At 35.3% G+C, this 16,622-nt stretch overlaps 3 protein-coding genes across 4 annotated transcripts; 2 read left to right on the top strand and 1 right to left on the bottom strand.

Moving 5' to 3' along the window:
* The first annotated feature begins 1,215 nt into the window (after window positions 1-1,215).
* On the top strand, window positions 1,216-5,752 carry LOC18032056 (protein LTV1 homolog). Of its 2 annotated transcripts, none has more exons than XM_006422049.2 (6): window positions 1,216-1,598; window positions 2,389-2,897; window positions 2,989-3,417; window positions 4,293-4,844; window positions 5,037-5,164; window positions 5,344-5,752. In XM_006422049.2, the coding sequence occupies exons 2-6, from the start codon at window positions 2,487-2,489 to the stop codon at window positions 5,345-5,347; spliced, it is 1,524 nt and encodes a 507-aa protein (XP_006422112.1). In that variant the 5' UTR covers window positions 1,216-1,598; window positions 2,389-2,486; the 3' UTR covers window positions 5,348-5,752. The 2 variants fall into 2 exon arrangements, with proteins under 2 accessions (XP_006422112.1, XP_024036855.1); XM_024181087.1 differs by having other exon boundaries at window positions 2,423-2,897.
* A 1,461-nt stretch (window positions 5,753-7,213) lies between these two features.
* On the bottom strand, window positions 7,214-9,978 carry LOC18032057 (plastid division protein PDV1). The gene is made up of 2 exons (XM_006422050.2): window positions 9,563-9,978; window positions 7,214-8,185 (listed from the first exon to the last, which is right to left on the bottom strand). Exons 1-2 carry the CDS (start codon window positions 9,872-9,874, stop codon window positions 7,670-7,672), a joined length of 828 nt encoding a protein of 275 aa, XP_006422113.1. The 5' UTR covers window positions 9,875-9,978; the 3' UTR covers window positions 7,214-7,669.
* Window positions 9,979-12,702: 2,724 nt separating this feature from the next.
* Window positions 12,703-14,307, top strand: LOC18033159 (inorganic phosphate transporter 1-11). The gene has a single exon (XM_006422051.1). The coding sequence runs from the start codon at window positions 12,703-12,705 to the stop codon at window positions 14,305-14,307; it is 1,605 nt and encodes a 534-aa protein (XP_006422114.1).
* Window positions 14,308-16,622: the final 2,315 nt, after the last annotated feature.

Raw genomic sequence — 16,622 nt, forward strand, 5'->3', positions numbered from 1 at the left:
TGTCAAGGAAAGGCTAGGCCGGCACAACTTATGCTTATCGACTTGGTTTTTGTTTTTTTGCTTCACTAATTGACTTTCCCCTGTGTAGATAAACTCGAACTTCGATCCGCAACCATCACACATATACAAACAAAATAACCCAATCTTCGACCTAAATGTAAATACGATTCTATTGTATGGCATCTTAAGCTTAACAGTGAGGTGCCGTTCAACTATTGATAATTAATTTTATAACTTATAAAATCATTTATTAGTCCATTCAACAGTGCAGTAATTACGGTGGCTAAAATGTTTTTAATTTATAAGTCCAATAAGCTACTAGTTTCAATAAAGAGTGGGATTGTTTTATTTTTATATTTTTTCTGAATTTTTTTAATCAGTATTTTACTAATTTTCTATATGAAATATAGAAAAGAACAGCGAAAAATGGGTTGATCTAATATGGGCCTGTGCGATGATGACCCACCAAGAAACCGGAACCATACACAATTTTGACAGCGGGACTTGGGTGTCTTGGGCCAACTTACGACTAGAAAGTTGTTCAATCATGGGGCCCATGATGGAGAATCCAGCGTATGGTTTAAAGCTCATGCTTGTTAATCTAGCAGTAAATATGAGAAACAAGTTTCCAAATATAGTTCCATAAAAATTTCAACAAACTGAACTGAAAATTTCAGAAATTGGCGCGGTACAAAACTAAATACAGAAGGTAACAGTGTTAAAATTAAATATGAAACAACAGATCATTACCAGTATATTCCAGGAGTGGTTCACTTGCCGAGCTTGTGGAACTTAAAGACGGTGATGTTATATTTTGGGCCTAACTATAGCCTATTGAGTTGGGCTCCTAACTGGGGTGAGTTCGGATTACCGTGATCCCAAATCCGCCCCATCCCCGAATTTTGAAGCTTGGGGCTGAATAAGAGATATCTCCAAAAAAAAAAAAAATAGATAATTCCAAGCTTGGGGCTGAACAAGATGAGGAGAGAAAAATTTTCTGATTTAAATTTCTTCTTGTTTTCTAAATCTATACCAATTTAAATGTTCATTCAATGTGTGCGAGTTTAAATCTGTACCAGTTTTTTAAACCTGAATTTCGGGCCCGGTTCGGTTCGGATTATCCTTTAAAATTTGAACGAGTTCAAATTTAGAGCCCGTTAAGTTTTTATTTCGGTTCGGGTTGAAAACCCGATTGGGTTAGCAGTTAAAAAAAAAAAAATTAAATGTATATACAAACGACAACCGCAGAATAAAAAAATTCAGAAGAAAAGCCCTAAACCCAAATTCCTCTTCTGCTCCACGCTGCCTGCAGCAGCCACGCACAACCCCAAGCCGGCAAGCCCAGCACACTACAGAGCACAGACACATTGAGTCTCACTCACACACAGCCACACGACGCCGCCGCTGTCAGTTTCGTTCGCGTGCACCGGCGTTGCAGCTTCTAGCCGTTCTTAGAGCTGCTGTCAGTTCCGTTCAGGTGTGCCGCTGTCAGTTTCGTTCGCGTGCACCGGCGTTGCAGCTTCTAGCCGTTCCTCGAGCTGCTGTCAGTTTCGATTCAGCTGCTGCCGTCGCTGGTTCGCTGTTGTCAGCCGCACAAGGTAATGACCTTAAGGTTATGTTTGCGATTTGGTGATGAATAGGAAAGAGGAGATATTGTTAATTCAATATGTTTTCTGGGATCATATGCAATACATATGTATTTTTTGTATAATGGCATTGGTTGTTTTTATTTTGGAACTCAGTCGGGCATGGAAAACCACATCTAGAGACTGTAAATTGAAAAATAAACAATCGGGACTTGTTGAAATGTTGAGAATGTAGTTGATATTTGTTTTATTCTTCATTGATCTAGCCTGGATTTGAGATTTTGGAATTATAATTGGCTGGTTACTGGAAAATTTTTGGAAAATGGAACTGTTGTAACCCAAATGAACCCAAACCAAAATTGAGAACCGAATTTTCAAACGGAACTAATCCAAAATGTGAACCCAAGCCAAACCGAACCGAAATAAATTCGGTTCGGTTTGGGTTTGCATTTTCAACCTGATTGGATCATATTCTCCAACCCTTTTGGGCTGCAACCCAAACCGAAACCCGAACAACCTGAACCAAAATGTGATTTACCCACCCCCAGACTTCTGAGTTTCACGAGGTATTTGACATTATCTAAACAAAATTAAACGAGTGATGGGGTCTTTTCATATTTTTTTTATTTAAATTTCTTGGTGTGAAAAATTTAGGGATAATCTACAGATAAGTTACATGGCTGAGCTTGAATTACGTTTTGTTCCTTATTTGTATTTGTCAGCTCTATATGGTTGTTAGCTGTACCTTTTAGGATTCTATCCTTCGGAATATTATTGAATTAATTGTTTTGTTTTTACACAGGCTGATAAAAAAATACCTTCTGCACTTGTTTTAGTCTCATCACTCTCAGTCTCTCACTTGCTTTACTCTCCACTAACTTTCAACCATCTCTAAAACAAATGGGCAAGAAGAAGAAGTTCATCGACAAGAAAAAAGCAGCGACCTTTCAATTACTCGCTCGTGATTCCTCGGATCCCATCTTCGATGAAACAATACCAGGCAATGACCGAGTCTTTGTCCGAGTCGACAATACTCCCTACTCGGTCAACACCTTAGAGGACAATTATGATGATTCCAATTCAATATTTGCTGATGCACCTGATGACAATGATGACGAAGGAGGAACTAGTAGGCCCGCTGGAACGGCACAGCTGCCAGAGCGTATAAGGAAAGAAATTCTGGAGCTAGGGTTTCCTGATGATGGCTATAACTATCTAACTCATTTAAGGGAAATTAAAAATAATGGTGGTGGGTCTGCTTTTTATGAAAACCCCAAGTCCAGGCTCTATCAGCTCCCGCATGATATCAAGGTTTGATATTTTTTTAAAAAATTTTGTTCGGTTAAATTTAATTATCGATTAGGTCAAATTTTGTTTATTTAACTATTTATGTTCTTTGTAGGCTTATGATGCTTCAAGAGTTAATATTTCTGAAGTGAAAAATGAGAATGAGAAGTCAATTTATAGTGTGGCGTCGAAGTCAGTTAATGTTAAGGTTCAGAGAGCAGTTGATCCAGAAGTGGCGGCATTGCTTGATGATAGCGATTTGTCACGGTTTGGTTCTGATGTTGAAGATTTGGAAGAGGATTTTATTTTACAAGCGAATTGTACTGAAGAAGGAATAAATTTAGGCATTGATGAGAAGTTGAATTTGTCTGAGGAATATAAAGTAGTTGATGAAGTGAGTGATGCTGCTACTGATGGATATCTTATTTTGAGCAATGGACATAATGCAGTTCAAGAAGGAAATCGTGTTTTGGAGGAAGCAAGAGATGAAGGTGTGACTGAGAAGCCACGGATGCGTCGACTTCTGGATGAAAAATTTGATTTGGTTATACTCTTTACCCAGAGTTACTTTTGTTTTATGTTTTTACTTCTGAGTGGATTTTTCATTTGATAGTTAAGTTCTCATAATGAGGCAACCAAGTGATGACCGATTAATTCATGCATTTAGACAGGTTTTCTGCATAGCTTATAACTGATTATTGTTCTTTCTGACATGTTGAGATTTTACGAATCATGAGTGAGGGAAAATAGCTTATGGGTTAGAAAGATTTCAATTTATGTACTGCTGCTAGGAGGCTAAACAGCTATGGTTTTCAAATCCGTTATAGGGAAGCATTCTACTTTAGATTCTTCATTGACTGGTTTTAAGGAACTAATTATTGAAAGTTAATGGTTGGTTTAGTTTGAGTGCAACCAAAAACATACTGGCAGTACAATTTTCCCGATGTTAGAACTCATTTTAGTCAAAAAATTTGAATTTAATAACATCATAATTGAGGTCTTATGATAGAACATTGTATATGAGCATTTACTAGGTCCTGTGGATTTCTAATGTTTGTTATTGCATCTCTCATGCATTGAATAATTTATTACTCCAAGTCATCTTTCTGGTTTATGTTTGTCTTTCACAATCAACTCCAAAGCTTAGGCAAACTTTATGAGCATTTACCAGTTCTTATGGATTCTAATTTTTATTATTGCATCTCTCATGCATTGAGTAATTTATTACTCTTAAGTCGTCTTCCTGGTTTATGTTTGTCTTTCACAATCAACCCCAAAGCTTTAAGCAATTTTTGGACAACAATTCAACCACACTATATATATATATATATATATATATTTTTAATGGATCGTGTCTTTTTTTGTAGCATGGTCTACATTAATATTCTTTAATATTTTACACTGCTTTGTTTGTTACAGCTTGAATGTCAAGAATATGGCACTGATAGTGAGGATGATTATGATGGTGACATAGCTGAAGAAGATGAATCTCTTGCAGATAAACTCAAGCTTGTCCTTGATGACCGTGTAACAGATGAATTGCAAATTGATGACGATTATAAAGTTCCAGCACCTGATATTATTCGTCGTTGTGTGGAATATGCTGAGAAGTATGCAAAAGAAAAGGAAGATGAAGAGGTAGCTATTGTGCAGGAAAGTAGTGATGAGTCAGAAAAGTGGGATTGTGAGACTATCATTTCTACGTATTCAAACCTTGATAACCATCCAGCGAAAATTGTAGCTCCGGGGTTAGCAAGAAAGAAAAAGTTGGCTGAAACCATCTCTGGAGCCTTAAATGCTCCCAATCATGTCATATCCCTTCGAGGGAAGGAGAAGCTGCCTGTGGACTTTCTGCCTCTTAGACAGAAAGCTGCTACGGAAAAGGTGAAGTCTGCAGGTGCCCCAAAAACTGAACAGCAGAAGAGGAAGCAGCATGGCCAAGAATCAAAAGAGGAGAAGAGAGAACGGAAGGTATTTGTGTGTTACTCCAGATTTCTCTGTATATTTTTGTGCGTTTGCGACATATTAGTATGCGTTATTATTTGTGGACAGTCTCCTTGCTTGTTTCCAGATGCTTGCAAAATTTCAAATATTGTCTTAGGTTTATGTTGTTTATCTATGTACACTTAAATGTAATTTGATAAGGACATGTACTGCATGCAGGCTGCAGTGAAGGAGGGACGGCGTGAAGCTCGGCAAGCTAAAAAAGAAATGAAGGAGCTGTATAGGTGTGAAGCGCAGCGTGCTCAAAAGGCTGCCGCTATTTCTTGCCCGTCTTCCATCCGTCTGATGTAAGTATTTTGATCATCAAATGTTCTTTCTATTGAATTTGCATCATGAATTAGACATTTGGATGAATTTTCTTTCGGATTATTTAATATCAAACGATATCGTGTTTGTGAAGCTTGATTGAATAATGCTCTAATAATCAATTGATTTGAAAATTGATTGCTTATTTGTTTTGAAATAGGTGAAATTTGACACAGTCGCTCAAGGCAGTGTGATCATGCAGCAGGTTTTTATTTTTCCTTTTTTTTTTTTGAGGTCGATGCTGATTCCGAAACAACTTGATCACAACTACAATCTTTGATAAGCAGAGGCACCATATGACTACCAATCCTTTATTGCCTGACAAAATGGGCATGGGAGCAGGAAATTGATCTCGCTTGTTTTAGCTTAATGTTTAATATTTTATTTTTGGTATGGCTGTCTTATGTCATAATCATAAAATATGTTCTTAGGTTTCTGTGAGACATCTTTTTATGAGAAAAAAAAAATGCAAGACCTACAAATGAATAAGTAGAATTGCTTATTGCTGTAGCCATTGGTAGAACTCTTTTGCGCACACTTTTTGTTTCATATTTATTTATATTACCTTACACGCTTTGGTCGTATAATTTGTTTATTCATTGTTTCTTTGGAATGAGATAATAATTTTTTTTTTCTCTCATGTTTTTGTCTTGATATATCTATCTATCTATATTTTTCACTGTGGAACACATGAGATTTACTCCAAGAAAGGGTGAATAGACATTTTCCTCATAATGTTGTTCATGGTATAGAATTTGCCTTGATAATAGAATAGGCTGAATCGCGAAACCCAAATGAAACCTTCGATGTTTCTTTCTTGGGTGGTACCCAATACAATTTATTAAAGAAAAATTATAGGGAAAATCTTTTTACAAGAAATGTGATAATGTGGTGGACAAAAACACAATGGATGTTGCCAAGTTGGTTCTTGTTATCTCTTTAATTACCAAAAGTTAACTTCATCATTTTTGTGATAATTAACAAGTCATGCATCCAATAGGAAGTCAAAGAGAGTGTTTTAATAATACACAGCTGCAAAATTAAGGGCTAATTATGTGTTCATACTTTTGCTTCTCTAATGGAGTTCTGGTTGCCACCTAAAAGATCAAATAACTTCATTGACATTTCTTTCACGATGGTTTTGTAATTTATCATCTTCTTCGTTATAGTGTCTCAATTTTTGTTTGTTTAATAAAATGTGAAAAGAAATTTATCCAAAAGTGCTGCCATTAACAAGCTGATAGCTGGAATTTGTTGAATGTGGCATACCGGAAGCCAATTTCAGATAAACTAAGTTCATATTTAAGTTGACCTGGTCATGTTTTGCAGGCATTAAGCCTCATTTCAAGGAAAGGCTAGGGCAGCACAACTTATGCTTGTCGACATGATTTTTGTTTTTTGCTTCACTAATTGACTTTCCCCTGTATAGATAAACTTGCACTTCGATCGGCAACCATCACAAGTATACAAACAAAATAACCCGATCTTCAACTTCAATGTAAATAAGATTATTTTATGGTGTCTTGATAGTGAGGTGTCATTCATCTATTAATAATTAATTTTATAACTTATAAAATTATTTATTAGTCCATTCAACAGTAACAACTTACTTGCGGGATTGAAAAGCGTAGTAATTACGGTAGTTAAAATATTTTTAATTTATAAGTCAAATAAGCTACTAGCTTCAACAAAGAGTGGGATGGTTTTATTTCTTATTTTTCTCTTGAATCTCTTGGTCAGTATCAGTATTTTGCTAATTTTCTATATGAAATATGAAAAAGAACAACTAAAATGGATTGATCTAATCTGGGCCCTGCATGATAATAACCCACGAACAATCCGGCACCATATACAGTTTTGAAAGCTGGACTTGGGTCCTTTGGGCCAACCAGCTACTAGAAAGTTATTTCAATCATGGGGCCCATGATGAAGAATCCAGCAAATGGTTTAAAGCATTGACAAGGCATTGAGCTCTACAATCTCTCTCATTTAAGAGCCCTACAATTCAAATTTTACAATGTTTCTCGGAGTTGGAGAAAGATTGCTTCTTGTATTACACCTTACAATTACAAGTCAGGCAATGACTTTCAATATAAGATTCTAGAATCGACAGACTTGCGCGAGTTCACGCACACAGCACTCTAAAAATGGTTTAAAATGTTTGGAAATGATTGTATCCAAAGTATGTAAGCAAGAGTGAATAAATAGAATGGAATGTAAGCCAAAAAGTGAAGATAAAGGATTCACATACAAGTACCGCTAAAGTCGGGATATACAAGCAATTAGGATTCTCTGCACTTTGATACCTATTCCAAAATGACTAATAAAGACTGCACACCAGTTTAAAGAATTAAAATACTCTTTAGCATTGGCTGCACAGATCCACCCAAGGTTCGTGTAAAGAAATAGTAAGACAGAACAACTCCTTCGAATTGGAATCAATGAATAGCCTCCTACCATTTCACAAACTGTCAGATTTTGAGACCTTAACCCCTGGCTGACATCACATCCAACTGGTTCAATCGAGCATTGGGAGATGAACTCTCCAGCTGAGGAGTTTTTCTCACTGCTCGGTTGCTGAAGACTCTTTCATCTTGCTTTTGTGGATGCTCCTTATAAGCTGCCTGATGCAAATGTAGCAATGCAATCATGCTAACTGCAACAATAGCAGCATTGCTGAGAATCCCACCCACTTGATCCAGCTTAAGGGTTTTCTTTGCAAAGTCAAAACTTGATACGAGAGCGTGGATAAGTCCATTGTACATCCTCCCTTCAGGTGCCACAAAGTTCTCGCCAGAAGGACTTACTGGTGAACTATAAAGGTTGTCAGGTGAAATAAAGCGTGCGGCATCTTGTACATCCCCCACAAAAGCTAAAGCTTCTTCAATGACTTTATGCTTCTTACCATGGTGTTCAGACAATCTCATTGCAAGAACAATTCGACTTTGTTCTAATCGTGCGATTGCTGCATCTTTCTCTGCCCGTTGGTGAGTCTGTACGGTCTGTGAACCATAACAAAAGCACACCAATAATTCCATTTGCAATCTATCAGATTATCAAGAACATCTTGCATGGTAAGAGTACTAGTTTAAAATATTAAAATACCACAGACAAACTGAAAATGCAGCATCAAATGCAAAACTTCCTTGTGATACTGCGAAGGCATTATTGTTGCAGCACTAAGAACTGCCACAACTATTCTTGGACTTCTGAATCATACGCTTCTACTCTACATGTTCGGGGATAAAGCTTTAGTCGCTTCCTAGACTTAAAAAAAAAAACTCTTAACTAGTTGCTAAGTCATGTTTCCCCCGAGGTACTTTTAACGCATTTAACAAAAATTACACATCATTTTTGTGCTCCATTGGAATGGTTAAATTGTCCAATGCATATTCCATTTTCATGCAATCAAATGATACAGCCTCCAGGCTCCAGCTTTGCATGTTAGCCAATAGTCATCTGTCAAATTGGCCTAGCCCAACCATAGCGCGTGAACCCACAAGAATCTCAAACTCAACTATTATGTATTGGCTGTGTGAATAATTTTTTGCCATCCAGCTCTTTGAATAGCCATCACCTCAGTGCAAGGATTGATAACCACATCATCTGTAGTCCCTTCTAAGCAAATTCTAGAAGCCTTCAACCTCAAAGCCTAAGATAAAAAGTTAATTTGAAGGTCATGTTGTGATGACACAATAATCTAGATAAGGCCAAATGATCTGCTACAATGAAACTCCTTGTCGCATGACTGTCAAAAGGCAAGTATCACTCTCAGGTATCTTCTGCCATAACCCCTTATCATTATCTAACATTAGAGACCAAGAGTCACCAAACAAGATCTGCGAACACACACGAGGTAAACTTCATGTTGTACCAAAAACCTTGAGCCAAATTATTCTGGACTAATTAAAGTATATCAATTCTCAATTAAAGTATATCAATTCTCTCTTTCTCCTTTAATCTCTCGAAATGGGCCTAACTTCATAGATAAATTATTTTATACATTCAGTTTCCCACAATTGTCCAATTATAACCAACAAAAAAACGCAATCAATCAATATCATAAGCGCCATGGTACTAATGTTCAAATACATCTACTGTGTTAGGAAGTGTTTTTGACAGTATTAAAGAAGCACTTAAGTGCTTGTCACGGAAACACTTAATATTGACGTGCTTTCCGAAGAATGAAAACGTGCTTCAAAAAAGCACATACAGCATGTAATTCAACAATTAGCTGGGTTACTTGCGCTGAAACTCAAAGTTTTCATCTTTCTCCATCAATTTTCTCGGCAACCAAAAAAAAAAGCCACAACCAAAACCGATGCACATTATCCAAAAATTAAAGAAACGCCACTTAAAAGATAAAAAAAAAGTCTTACGTGCAAAACCTCAAGCTGATCTTCTAAATTCTCAAGAGCTGTCCGAATCGCATTCAAACTCTTAGCCTCTTGAATCGCCGACGCCGACTCATTATCATCGACCCGAAACCCCTTCACGAACACGAATCCGGCCCGGTTGTCCTCAACGACGTCGTTGTAGAGCTTGTTCTTGTCGGTTTTTTTCAGCGCTTTGATGGAATTGAGGAAGTGAGTCCGCGAAATCGAGTGAATTGCGTCGCTTAGCTTGTCGTGTAGGTCCCATATTTTCTCCAGAACCGCTTCGATTTCGTCGATCTCCATTTCCCATTTCATTTGGCCAACACCAAACAACGAAAAAAACTTGGGGGGAAAATTCTAGGGTTTTATTTTTCTTATCAAGCCTTTATTAGTGTTTTTAAGTTTTAACTGTTTCGCGCGGTGCTCCTATTTTTTCTAATTTCAGTTTATTAGTATTACGGATAAAAAAAAGAATTTTATGTAAATTACCGACTGTGTAGTGTTGACCTTTCACAGTTTTTTCTTTTTATTTTAACAGCCACTAGTTTAGTTACACGTCTGCGCGTCGGACATTTTCAACGCAGATCTAGGAAGTCAAATCTACCCAAATCAATGGCTCATAAATGCCTGTGAGACGTGTACTAAGAGATGTGATTTCTTTACCCGTATATCTTTTTTTTTTTTGGTCTTAAGTTTTCCGATTCTTTTATGAATTATTAATTAAAATAAAAATACGAAAATTATCATGTAGATTTCCAATAAACCAAAAAATAAAAATTAAAACATTTTTCATGAGATTAATCTAAGCAAATTGTTTTTTCTTCTTCTTATTCGATAAACATCCCTAGATAGACTCCATCATCCTTTATTTTCTTTATTTTATATTACACGTTTATTATTATTATTTTTCTTTTACGTGCATTATCCAATTTACTCAACTGGTTCGTTTAGAGATATATACATAAAAGAAATCTTAAAACCAATAAAGGCTTATGCAGTATGTCATTTAATCATTTCATTCATTATCAACTCAACATTAATTTCTAATATTCATGATAATTGGACCACCCTTGATCAAAATACAATCAAATCTTATCATATATAGTCTCGATAAGATGCAAATACTGATAGACACAAATTGTCGGTGCTAATTGGTTTAATTTAACTAAAACTTTTTGAGACAGAAGAGGCAAATAAATTGGGTTATCCATTTATTTTTGTGGAAATAAAGCATGAACCTTATTCAAGTAGGTAAAGAATAGATTATAGAAAATTTTGTACAATGAAGCAACAACATCCTTACAACTCAATAATATATATATTGCCATGCCCATGACTAAATTTACTAAGAAAATTTAAAACAAGTTAGTGGTTACACATGAGTAAAACGTCACTTGTATATTATGGCTCACTAATTGTAATATCTCTAACCTATAAAAGAACATAGAGATTCACACACACACACACACACACATATATATATTTTAAGGTTTATGAGAGTTAATAACTCATGGACGGATGTACCAATCACTTTTCAGCAAGCTATTTGGTAAACCATAAAATTGGTTTCAGTTAAACATTTTTGCTGAATTAATGTTATTAAAAGCTCTCTTTGACCAACAAGCGTGTAGATCAGCTAGTATGAGGTTATTCTACCTTAACTAAGGTCATCGGTTCGAGATTTGGGAATGCAGCTACATTAAATACTTGTTGGAAGAGTTTTGCCACCCTAATAGTCCTACCCGGCTCGAATCTAGATTAGTCAGATCCAATGTAATCTTCGCATATCATATGGTTTAATACAAAAAAAAGGCTCTCTTTGCATTTCATTTAACTTATTTTAGATTTTTTTTTATTTGTATAACCTATCGATTTATCGACGGTAACCCTATTATTTTACATGTACAATTGGAGGACATCTGCTTTGCATACAATGATGGGATGGGGTTGTACTACTTTACAGAAAACTTTCCTCATGTGGATCATTAAATATTATAACGCAGATTTAATGCGTTAGAATCATCGAAACCCTTGATTAAGACCTTTTTCAAATTAATTAAATAGCATTGGTCTCATTTGGCAAAGACAAATTACTTGCAGAATTGCAAAGAACGACAATTATGTAGACGGCTTGAGGTTGATCAAGAACTAAGTTATGTGAGAATATAAAACTGCGAATCCTTCCAAATGAAAAACGCAGCTCTCAAGTGCTCTTTCAAATATACGCAGGGCAAAGACAAAATTACTTACAGAATTGCAAAGAAGGCCAATTATGCAGACAGCTTGAGGTTGATCAAGAGCTAAATTATATGAGAATATAAAACTGCGAATCCTTCCAAATGAAAAACGCAACTCGATCTCAAGTGCTCTTTCAAATATACGCAGCCGTATAATGAAGCCAATTGCTCGTAACTTATAAAAATCTCCAACATCAATTCTAAGAAGACAGAACTTTGAAAAAGAAATGCATGTATGGAGTACAATTATATGCGTAATGTTATTTGAGGATTCTAATTAAGCCTCTTAGTCTTTAGGGACCTTCATATTTTTGAAGTTAACTGAAAGCACATCCCTCGCGTTACTTCTAAAAGGGTTTAATCAATTACTTTTTTGGCATACCAAAAAAAGAATTAATTTTCAAGAATAACACTAGAGATTTATGTTTACCAGCCCTCATAAAAAAGTAACCTTTCAGATTTAACAAATAATATGTATTAAAAAAATGATATTTCACAAGAGACAGTCGAGTATCCTAGAAATGAACGATAAATCACATATATTAAGTATTATATCTAGCTCTTGCTCACTGGTCATTCTGCCTAATCAATAAGCTATATGTGGCTCAGCAAATTGGTAGCTAGCCTGTATTGATTAATATCAATAGCATGCTTAAATTTTATTATTGGTTCTCCATAAATAATCTGCCTTGTTTCATCAAAGCTCAGCCTGTAGAATATCCCACATATTCCCTTTTCAAATTTCTTGTTGTTGCCCGAAAATCTCTAGAAATAAACGATCCAAATTCAATTACTTTCTCACAAACCCAACCGTCACTTCCTTTTAAATCATCTTTATATAATGAGCTAAAAATCATACAGAAATTTCAAATCAAGCTGCAGGCAAATTGATCATCGTCGTTAAAGATGAGTAACAATAAGCTAGCTGTGCTTAATGCTCTTGACACTGCTAGGACTCAATGGTACCATGTCACAGCCATTGTCATCGCTGGCATGGGCTTCTTCACCGATGCTTACGACCTCTTTTGCATCTCTACCGTCTCAAAGCTCCTCGGCCGGCTTTATTACTACGATCCGGCTAACCCAAAACACAACCCAGGGAAGCTCCCCACCCCCATAAACAACTTTGTCATCGGTGTTGCCCTAGTTGGAACCCTAACAGGCCAATTATTCTTCGGTTGGCTCGGTGACAAGCTTGGCAGAAAGAAAGTCTATGGAATAACCCTAATTTTAATGGTGATTTGTGCCATTTGCTCCGGCTTATCATTTGGTTCTTCAGCACGATCTGTTATAGGAACCCTTTGTTTCTTCAGGTTTTGGCTAGGGTTTGGCATCGGTGGCGATTATCCACTTTCTGCTACAATCATGTCCGAGTATGCTAATAAGAAGACACGTGGCGCTTTCATAGCAGCCGTGTTTGCCATGCAAGGTGTCGGCATTATATTTGCCGGGCTTGTTTCGATGATCTTGTCCAAGATTTTTCTACAGTTGTTCCCAGCTCCAGCATTCGAAGACGATGAAATCTTTTCAACACAGCCTGAAGGAGACTACTTATGGCGAATTGTGCTTATGCTTGGTGCTCTCCCAGCTCTCACGACATACTACTGGCGTATGAAAATGCCCGAAACGGGGCGTTACACGGCCATAATTGAAGGCAATGCTAAGCAAGCAGCTTCTGACATGGGGAGAGTTCTTGATATCGAGATTGATGAAGAACATGACAAGTTATCACAATTTAAAGAAGTTAACAAGTACCCATTACTGTCTCGGGAGTTCTTCCAGCGCCACGGCCTTCATTTGATTGGCACAATGAGCACATGGTTCTTGCTAGACATAGCATTTTATAGCCAAAATTTGACCCAGAAAGATATTTTCCCCGCGATGGGACTCGTACACAAGGCTCCCCAAGTTAATGCCCTGAGAGAAGTTTTCGAAACTTCCCGTGCCATGTTTGTTGTCGCGTTGCTTGGTACCTTCCCCGGATACTGGTTCACCGTCTTCTTAATCGAGAAAATCGGTCGCTTCATTATCCAACTCGTCGGTTTCTTCATGATGTCGTTATTCATGCTCATTATCGGCATCAAATATGATTACCTCAAGAACGATAACAAGTGGCTGTTTGCTACTTTGTACGGGCTAACATTTTTCTTTGCAAATTTTGGACCGAACAGCACGACATTTGTACTACCCGCGGAGCTGTTCCCGACGCGGGTGAGGTCCACGTGTCATGCGCTGAGTGCCGCAGCTGGGAAGGCCGGGGCTATGATCGGAGCGTTTGTGGTGCAATCTTATACCTTGGATGAGGACTCCAAGAAAATTCAACATGCAGTTCTGGTTTTGGCGTTCACAAATATGCTAGGGTTTTGTTGCACGTTCTTGGTTACTGAGACCAAAGGAAGGTCTTTGGAGGAAATCTCCGGCGAAGATGGTGGAGTTGGCTATTACCATGACACTGAAATGTCGTCGAGGCCAACGGGGGCTCGTCAAAGCGGCCGCATGGAAGCTATATAATGAAGGGTTGATCATCAGTTAATAATGAGAGCCAGTATATGTAGATATAAATATATAGTGGGAAGTGAAAAAATAAATGTTGTTGTGAATGAGAAATGCAAATTGTTGTTGTGATTTCGGAGAAGCTAAGCTAGCTATGGCGAGAAGTACTGAATTGTGTTTTTGTCTTCTTAAGTTTTCCTTAAAAAAAAAAAAAACTATTAGAGGGATTATGAAGATAAATTATATGAATGCATAAACATATAGACATATATAGCATATATATCTCTTTGTACTTTTTTTTTTGTAAAATTTAATTATTTTTATTTATTAACCATCAATCACCTTTGATCAATACAAGATCAAATCATAAGAGAATCCCGATATTAAAATATTAAATTTATGATTGCTTGTAAATGCCCTTAGTAATAACATATTGCATTATTATTTGGGGAAATTTCATTAAGAGTGAGATAAATTTTAAGATGTCTTTAAATTAACAGGAAAAGAATGCATATAAAAATCCATGATTCTAATGGTATTTAAGATGTCTTTAAATTAACAGGAAAAGAACGTATATAAAAATCATAATTCTAATGGTAGCATACAACTCAACGCAGTCAAATATTAGACCCAGTAGTAAGATGACATGTTGCATCACTTTTAAAGGGATTCGACTATTATTATACATAGAACTAGTTTGGTAATTTTGTAATTTTTAAATAATTGTCATTAACTATGATGTATTAATAATCAGTTGTGAAGAAAATCAATTAAATATTTGATAAATTTTTTAAAATTGTTGTAGATTTTAAAAGCAGTTGTATATTTTTTTTGTAAATCTTGCTATTAAGCAACTTTAATAATATAAATGATTGAAATAGATATAATATTGAGAAAAATTTGTTCACAAACTTGTAAACATGTTTATAAGTTTTTTTTTTCTTTATAATAAGTCATAATTAAAAAAATTATTTTTATATTTTATATTTTATTTTATTGTCTCAATATAATTGAAAAAATAATATGTTTAAATTTAATTATTTTATTTACTATTTGATAAGGATAATTTTAAATTTTTATAATAAATGTGAATAAATATATGAAATTGTATTTAATTATAAAATTGATTCTCCAAATAAGATTTTGAAAAGTTATTCCTTCCCTATTTTTTAAAAGAGTGATGATAGAGCCACAAACTCTTGTACAAATTTATCTTGTACAAATTGACGTGGCTTTAATTCATTGGTTGAATAAAAATATAAAATAATAAAAACAAATCACGTGGACCAAGTGATATTTAATTCAACCAATCTTATCATGCCACATGAGTTTGTACAAAATAAATTTGTACAAGAGTTTGTGGCTCTATCATTACTCTTTTTAAAAATCTATTATAAAATTGGGTGATTTACAAAAATATTTTTTAAAAAAAATTATCAAATGTTGAAAATAACTTTTAACTTTTCAAAATCATTTTTAAAACTCTAAAAAAACCCAATCCAATTTGCATACTTTGGAGTTGCATAGAATCCAAATCGCTTTCACTCATGGAAAAAGGAAAAGAAATTGTGGGTCTTTTTAGTTTTGGGGAATTTTCTCAGTTGCCCTCAATAAGTCATTCATTCAATTCAAATGATGCAATAGGCCACGTTTCTAGAACGGCTGCTAATTATACAATATATATTGACTGCTTAGGTAGTGTATTTATTTGAAAATCAACATGGGCACGTTCATATGCAGTAACATGTACAGTCCGTTTAAGTAGTAATAAGATACAAATGTAATTAAGTTACAATTAGCCACACCCAAAAAGTAAGAACAAAAAAAAAAAAAAAAAGCTTCACAAATGATTAACATTATGGCCTCATATGTCACAAGTTTTAACATTCTACGTCGCTATTTTTATTTATTAACATATCTTTAGATGTAAATTTAAAATAAATAATATTACAATTATTAGTCAAAACTTATTTAAAAAAATTATATCCCAAGTAATATGTCATTTTATCTATTTTTAATAATATAATGAGCAAAATGTCATATATCCCTCAAAATATTGAAGTGCATAACCCTTTTCTAATTTGGAATCAAGAATCAAACAAGGAAAAGTCTGTATACCCTTTTATAATTTAGAATTAAGAATCCAACGAGGAAAAATCTTTGGGAGATCCACTCTCACCGAGGCAAATTTTACAATTTCTATCAATACCATATAAATTATTAGCTAAAAAGGAAAGGTAATACCGACTCATTATCGTTTTGATCACAATTTCTCCAAAAACCATATTAATAAATTAAATTGTAACCTATAAATTAAAGGCATGATAATATCA

The sequence above is a fragment of the Citrus clementina genome, unplaced genomic scaffold, assembly GCF_000493195.1.
Source record: "Citrus clementina cultivar Clemenules unplaced genomic scaffold, Citrus_clementina_v1.0 scaffold_9, whole genome shotgun sequence".
NCBI lineage: Eukaryota > Viridiplantae > Streptophyta > Magnoliopsida > Sapindales > Rutaceae > Citrus > Citrus x clementina.